Genomic DNA, 7033 nt, shown 5'->3' with positions numbered 1-7033 from the left:
ACGGTGGCCCCTTTGGAGCATAGCCTTGTGAGACTGCCATGGCTACACAGCCTAGAGTGGCCCAGCCTGGGACCTCTCTCCCCTCCAGGGTCCCCTGTGGCCCCTCGTTGAACAGTGAGGAGGAAGCTGCAGGAGGGCAGGAAATTCCAGGTGCTGCTGGCACCCTTTTAGCTTTAACCGTGGGCTCGGGAGGCTGCGGCCCTGGTTCTCATTTTCCGGCAGCTCCATAAATCCTAGGGCCTGTCTCTCAGGCTCCTCATCCTCTTTTGTTCCCAGGATGGTGTGAGAGGTCCTAGCCTGCTTCTCACAGGCTGGGAAGTAAAGGCTTCTTGAGTTACAACTCAAGATGCCCCTAGGTTCCAGGATGAAGCTGCGCCCTCCTTAGCCCCTGAGTCTGACTTTGTGGACTCTCAGGAGCCTAGACCAGGGGTCAGAAGCCTCCTTGACTCCTTGCTTCCCTGACATACCATCCGGAACAAATTTCCCAAAGTTGTCTCTCGGCCCTCTCCACCTTGTCCATTTGCTCCTGTTGGTAGACAGGTAGGTAGGCCTGGATAAAACGGTCCCCATCCTAAGGCCCGAAATCTGTAAACGAACATCGCCTTACATGACAAAAAGGACTTTGCAGGTGTGATGAAATGAGGATTTTGAGATGGAGAGTGCAAATTCATATGTTGAAACCTTAATCTAGTGCCTCAGAATGTTTTTGAGGGCCTTGAAAGAAGCGATTAAGTTAAAACAGGGCCATCAGAATGGGCCTAATCCAATCTGACTGATGTCCTTGAAAGAAGAGGAAACCGGATGCAAGGAGAGACGTGGGATGGTGTGCTCAGAGGGGAAAGGCCATGTGAGGACCCAGGGAGGGGGACGTCTGCACGCCAAGGAGAGAGGCGTCAGGAAAAACCAAACCTGCCGACACCTTGATCTCAGACACCAGCCTCCAGAACTGTGAAAAAAACTAATTTCTGGTTTTTAAGCCACCAAATCTAGAGTGATATGCTAGAGGTGGGACTGGGGACTTAATCACAAAGGTTCTCTCTTTTATTTTTTCGGCTGTGTTGGGTCTTCATTGCTGTGAGTGCTTTCCCCTAGTTATGGTGAGTGGGGACTACTCTCTAGTTGCGGTGCCCGGACTTCTCATTGCGGTGGCTTCTCTCGTGAAGCACAGGCTCTAGGTGCGAGGGCTTCAGTAGTTGCAGCATGGGGGCTCAGTAGTTGTGGTGCACTGGCGCAGTTGCTCCGCAACATGTGGGAACTTCCTGGACCAGGGATTGAACCCGTGTCTCCTGTGTTGGCAGGCAGATTCTTTACCAGAGCCACCTGGGAAGCCCATCACTAGCGTTCTTATTAAAGGAGGCAGGAGGATCAGAGATAAAGGAAATGTGACAACAGAAGCAGAGGGTCAGAATCAGAGACTTGAAGATGCTATACTCCTGGCTTTTTTTTTTAAGTGACTTAAAACAATGATCATATGTTAGAATTTTTTCTCTTGGCTTTAAAGATAGAAGAAGGGGTCACCATCCAAGGAATGCAGATGGCTTCTAGAAGCTAGAAAAGCCAAGGAAACATCCTCCCCGGTGCCTCCAGAAGGAACCAGATCTGGGGACATCTTGATTTTATACCCAGAAGATTCATCTTGGAGTTCAGACCCCCAGAACCATAAGAGAATTAATTTCTGTTGTTTTAAGCCAATAGTTTGTGATAAACTGTTACAACAGCCACTGGAAACTAATACCCACCCACTCCAATTGCCACCAACTCAGCATTGTTTTCTAAGAAATCTGCTTTAAAAAAGTGTTCCAAGCCCCTCCCACCGGATCTCACTTGCAGCAAGGCCTTTTCTCAGCAGATACCAGCAAGCTCATTCAAGTGTGATACCTCAAATGCCTTTTGGGGGTCCTGGGCACAGCCAGGCCAGTGTGAATGGTTTGGTGAGGGGTTTGCTGGGCCGTGGGGAGAGCCCTGCTCACATCCTAGACACAAGCTGCCACCTTCTGCACAGAATCAGACTCACATGTCACTGAACCCTGCTCTGGGTGTGGGAAGGACGAGGCCCCCCGGGGCAGTGGGGCAGCTCCCAAGGCCTCCAAACCAAAGCTGGAGCAACTGATAACCTTCTAGCAGCATAGCAGACCGAGTCTGTCTGCACGTTATCTTGCTGATTTTTGTTCCCAATCAAGGATCTATCTGCCAGTGTCACTGGCTGTCCTTCTTCCCCTCCTCCCCTATCGCCTTGCATCTGAAGGAGGGCTGGAAGCCTGCCTTTCAAGCAGCTTTTTTTTCCATTGCCTTCACTTTCCCCGCCTGGTTAGGCTGAAGTTTATGTCAGGCAGTGCCACTTCCCCCCATCTTGTCAGGGACCTTGATGTTTCTTAGCCTCAGGGGCTGAGGTCAAAGAAGAGACAAAATAAAAGCAGAGAAAGAGACAAAAAGGCAGAAGAGGATTCTGGGGAAGGAAAGCCTCCCGGCAAGCCTGGCAAGAGGCTCTGATGCCTTAAGATGGTGATACCTGAGTTCGACGGCAGGTGGGAATAGGTGGTATATGTGTCTGCTTCTTTTCAGCTTTGGCATTGGAAAAGACCCTGATGCAGGGAAAGACTGAGGGCAGGAGGGGAAGGGGGCGACAGAGGATAAGATGGCTGGATGGCATCATCGACACAACAGACATAAGTTTGAGCAAACTTCGGGAGATGGTGAAGGACAAGGGAAGCCTGGTGTCCTGCCACCCATGGGGTCGCAAAGAGTAGGACACAACAGTGAACGAACAACAACATGCTGGCTTAGCAACACGATCCTCTCCTTAAGACAGAGTTAAAAGGAATCTTAAGAATAAACTTTCCCAATTCCCTCATTTTACAGGCATAAACTGAAGCTCCGAGAAATTAAATGGCTTGCTCGAGATCACGTGGTTTTTTTGGCGCAGCACCAGGCCTCGACCTGCTGCTACTGCTGCTAAGTCGCTTCAGTTGTGTCCGACTCTGTGGGACCCCATAGACGGCAGCCCACCAGACTTCCCCGTCCCTGGGATTCTCCAGGCAAGAACACTGGAGTGGGTTGCCATTTCCTTCTCCAATGCATGAAAGTGACAAGTGAAAGTGACGTCGCTCAGTCGTGTCCGACTCCCAGTGACCCCATGGACTGCAGCCTACTAGGCTCCTCCACCCATGGGATTTTCCAGGCAAGAGTACTGGAGTGGGTTGCTATTTCCTTCTTCAGGCCTCAACCTAGGTCTTTTAAATCCTCAAAGGGCCTCTAGGAGGAAGTAGGAGGAACTGGAGGAATGACATGGGAAGATGGGGGCGTGTTTCTTACATATTTCTCAGTTCAGTTTTACAAATTTATTTGATTCAACTTGGAAAAAGATAACAAATCCCTAAGTCTGGGGGGAGATGGGCAGGAAGAAGGAAGCAGGAGTTGAGAGGAGATTATGAACATCACAGTGGCTGTTGCACGTCCACATCCACGTCCACGTCCTGGCCCCGGGAAGCGGCGTGGAGGTGGAGCAGAGCTCAGGTCCGGAGGAACACCATGGTGAGGAGCCCTGGAGAGGGGAGGAAGAAAGAGCAAGGTCGTGTGTAGAGCCTGCTGGCTCTGTATACCCTCTTTCTAGCCCCCACTCTCCTCTCTCTGGGCCTGGATCCACTGGGCTCACCTAAGACGTAGGCTGCCACCAACTTTTGTCCCAGGGAGACGTGAAGGATCTGGGGCAGCTGGCTGCCAAGTTCATCCTGGAGCGGGAGCAGCAGGAAGGCCACAGAGACTGTGCCCATCAGCAAGAAGAGGAGGAAGGAGCTGGTGGCCAGTTGCGGGTGAGGGTCTGGGGAACAAGGGCTGTCAAGAGCTCCAGCCTCCACTCCTGGTCGGCCCAGGGAGGAGGCTGAAGGTGGAAGGTGTACCCACTTTTCGGTGGACACTGGAAGCGTCCTCTTCTCCCTGGAGCCCCTGTCCCCACAGCGCAAGAAACCCTCTCCCCTCTGGTCCCTCATCATTTTCCGCTCTTCAGCTCTGCCTTGATTACTGGCTCCCGTGTACCTGTGTGTCAGGCAGGGACCTCTCTCTCCCATAGAACACAGCATAGTACGTAATTGCTCAACCCGCATTTCTTATTGAACTGAACTGAGCTGACACAGGATGGGAAGTACTGGAGTTAGAGCTAAAGGAAGAGTTTTTCTCTCTAGGTGGAGGCCAGAAACCAAGGAAACTGCGAAGTCTGCTTTTCCCCTAACCTGATATAAAATCTTAACTCTTAGAAATGTTACTATCAAAAAGCAAAAGGTTGAACCGGAAGGGAATTCCCTGGCGGTCCACTGGTTAGGACTCTGCGCTCACTTCCAGGACCCTGTGTTCCATACCTGGTCCGGGAATTAAGAGTCTGCAAGTCCAGAAGGGGCACCAAAAACCCCACAAAAACCCAGAACAACGACAACAACAAAAAAACCTCTTCTACTCCAAACGAACTCACCTCTTAGGTCATGCTAGGTCCCCCCCCCCCCCAAAGAACTCAAGAATTCCCATCCCCAAACTCACTCTCTGGGAAGGGCTGGGCTGTGGATGATGCTGTCCAGGAATGAGGCTCTGGGTGGGGCGTTGGGTCAGACTGTCCCTGAAGCTCAAGGGGGTACGCTGGGGCCCTCAGAACCGAGGTGATGTCCTTGCGCCCCACCACTCGGCCCTCTGTTCCCTCCTCAGAGAGCTCAATGCGGAAGCGATCCTGGACATCATAGTTCCTGGGATGGGGGGCCACGTGGCGAATCACACTGGTCCGGAGAAAAGAGAGGCCCATTGAGGGGCAGTGATCCAAGTGAATCCAGGCCCCACCCTCCCAGGAAACTCCCCCTTAGGGATGCAGACAGAGGGTGGGGAAAAACAGGCTGAAGAGCACCAGCTCTGAGACCAAAGTCACAGCAGGGTAAATCAGAGAAAGCTGGCAGCGACCACTGGCTTTCATCAGCCTCCCCACCCGCTCACTCACATGTCAATGCAGGACTGGGGCTTCACGTATCCTTCCGCGTCAAACACTGTGTATTTGGCAGGTGCTGTGCACAGCACTGGGGGAAAAGGCACAGAGAGATCGATCGACTACTGCCTCAGAGAATCCTGCACAAGCCTCGCCCATGGAGTCCCCCCAGCCTTCTACCCTAGGACTGGACTTGACCCTTCCATTCTGCCAAGGCCGGACAGTCAACCGTACTCATCTGACTCCTCCAGCCCACCCAGCTCCCCAGCCTATTGCCGCCAGTCCCCACATCCCGAGTATGAGGCGCCCATCCCCTTCACCTCGGAAGCGAAGCACTGCTCCCGTGGGGTTATAGAGGGTCAGCAGCTGCCGGGGTCCGCTCCGTTGGTCCGCCCTGAATACTAGATCCGGGGGAAAGACGAGGACCGGGACAACAGGTCCCGAGGGAGGAGGGGCGCCCCGGGACCCCCGCCCAGGAGCCCCCGGACCCACCAGCTCCTGGTCCTGGGGCGCCCCACGGCGCATGCAAGCTCTGGGCGGTGGAACATCCGAGGGCAGAGCTCAGGGGACGGGGCCTGGAGTATAAAGCTGAGGGGTGAGAGGGGCGAAGAGAACGGGATGAGACCGTAAAGCAGGGCGTGGGGTGATTCCGCCGCCGCCGCCGCCTCAGAACCCCGCTAGATAAGGCCCCCCCAGCAGACCAGGCCCAGGTCCCCCAAACCCTTCTCCCCCAGCAGCGCCCTGGGTCCCCTTAAGCCCCGCCCCCAAGCCCTACCTCGAGGGTCACGCCCACCCGGGAAACCCGGCCCCTCGCGCCTCCCAGCCCAGGCCCTAGTCTTCCGTCTTAGTTCCTGATCTCCATAATCCCCGCCCCTTCCGGGCGCCCGGGGCACCCGCCCCCTGCCTCCGAGGCCCGATTCCGCCGGCCGCCGCGGCCTCTTCCGGAGCTGCTCTTTCCGCCTCTTGCTGTCCTGTATCTGGGCCTCCGATCACTTCCTGAGCTTGTTGGGCTTCCGTCGGGCTCGGAAGCTCACCTCCGGTCACAGCACCTGCCAATCAACCTGTGGCCGGACCAGGGCTGCCATCTTTCCGGGAGACCGTTCCTGCACTTCCGCCGTACGGTCTCTATCATTGGCCCGGGCGGCCTCGACTCAACTATGACTGTTCGCTGATTGGTGCGCCTAAAGCGGTGATTGGCTTGATTCCAGTGACGTAACCCTTGACGAGCGTTTCGGGCTAGAACGCTAACCCTGGAATAAGTGGGGCGGCGGGCTAGGGAAAGGGGCCCGAGCGAAGATGGGAGTCGGGCTTTGTTCCTTCCTCCCACCCTTGAGGCTGTCCGAATCACTACAATCACATCCCACAAGGGAGCTCTCTTTCCTTTTTCCTCTTCAATCCCAGGCTCTCCTAAGAGCTTCCGCAGCAACAAAAGTTTTCTACAGTACTAGTTGAATGTTGCTCCCCATTGGACTCGGATCTATGCCCACAGCACTTCTCTTGATTCCTTACTGCGCGGAGCTCATCATATTTGCAGAGGGAATTATGGTTCAGTCCTGCTGCTCACATCATCCCACCGAATCAACTCCACTCTCAGACGAGGAAACAATCTCAACAAGGTGAAGAATGTCACCCCAGGCCACACACTTGGTTAGCAGTGGAGCAAAACAAAGTTAATCTTACCTGAAAGTCTTCTCTGCACCCTGTCAAATATAGAATCTCCCTTTGCCTTCCTCTTATCATGCTTTTGTGTTCTTCGTTCATAGCACTCCTATAGCTACTTGACCTCGGTGTTTAGTTTATCTCTGTTCAGGTAGAATGTGCTCTCCTCTTCACAAGAGCTGGGACTCTGTTTTGTTGTATTTTTGGCACCTGAAACAGTCCCTGACATTTGGAATGAACAAATGAGTGAGTGACTAAGATGAACTTCTGAGCTGAGATCTGATTGAAGGTAGGAAGTGGACCACAAGATGTCTGTGGAGAATTCCAGATCTAGGGAACAGCAAGAGCAAAACCTGGAAGCAAATGTGTACTAGAAATGGCCAACGGGCCAGTGTGATGGAAGAGGCTGAATGGGAG

At 53.7% G+C, this 7033-nt stretch overlaps 1 protein-coding gene and 1 long non-coding RNA gene across 16 annotated transcripts; one reads left to right on the top strand and one right to left on the bottom strand.

Annotated features, from left to right (window-relative positions):
- Positions 1 to 3323: 3323 nt before the first annotated feature.
- Positions 3324 to 6096, bottom strand: MOSPD3 (motile sperm domain containing 3). Of its 15 annotated transcripts, none has more exons than XR_015154357.1 (7): positions 5992 to 6096; positions 5278 to 5545; positions 4973 to 5048; positions 4528 to 4757; positions 3901 to 4032; positions 3653 to 3817; positions 3324 to 3541 (listed from the first exon to the last, which is right to left on the bottom strand). XR_015154357.1 is itself a non-coding variant. In XM_086374215.1 (6 exons), exons 2-6 carry the CDS (start codon positions 5480 to 5482, stop codon positions 3510 to 3512), a joined length of 708 nt encoding a protein of 235 aa, XP_086230341.1. In that variant the 5' UTR covers positions 5483 to 5545; positions 5992 to 6096; the 3' UTR covers positions 3324 to 3509. The 15 variants fall into 15 exon arrangements, 4 of the variants coding, with proteins under 4 accessions (XP_086230341.1, XP_086230342.1, XP_086230338.1 ...); XR_015154358.1 differs by having other exon boundaries at positions 5862 to 6001; XR_015154356.1 differs by lacking the exon at positions 5992 to 6096 and adding an exon at positions 5733 to 5868.
- LOC147344881 (uncharacterized) lies at positions 5818 to 6691 on the top strand. Its single transcript, XR_015154366.1, has 2 exons — positions 5818 to 6132; positions 6359 to 6691. It is a non-coding gene; the product is annotated as an uncharacterized LOC147344881 (long non-coding RNA).
- The last annotated feature ends 342 nt before the right edge of the window (positions 6692 to 7033 follow it).

Source organism: Bos grunniens, chromosome 25 (genome assembly GCF_055505025.1).
Source record: "Bos grunniens cultivar Pamir isolate PY7600 chromosome 25, Bosgru_T2T1.0, whole genome shotgun sequence".
In the NCBI taxonomy this organism is placed as follows: Eukaryota; Metazoa; Chordata; class Mammalia; order Artiodactyla; family Bovidae; genus Bos; species Bos grunniens.
The sequence above is the reverse complement of the archived record's forward strand: the minus strand, read 5'-3'. Positions and strand labels throughout refer to the sequence as shown.

Coding starts and splice junctions, on each gene's coding strand:
- MOSPD3 (XM_086374215.1), bottom strand. CDS start 5,482: ATGCGCCGTGGGGCGCCCCAGGACCAGGAGCTGGTGGGTCCGGGGGCT. Junction 5,049..5,277: donor AGCAGTGCTTCGCTTCCGAG/GTGAAGGGGATG, acceptor CTTTTCCCCCAG/TGCTGTGCACAGCACCTGCC. Junction 3,542..3,652: donor GGTGGCAGCCTACGTCTTAG/GTGAGCCCAGTG, acceptor TCCCCTCTCCAG/GGCTCCTCACCATGGTGTTC.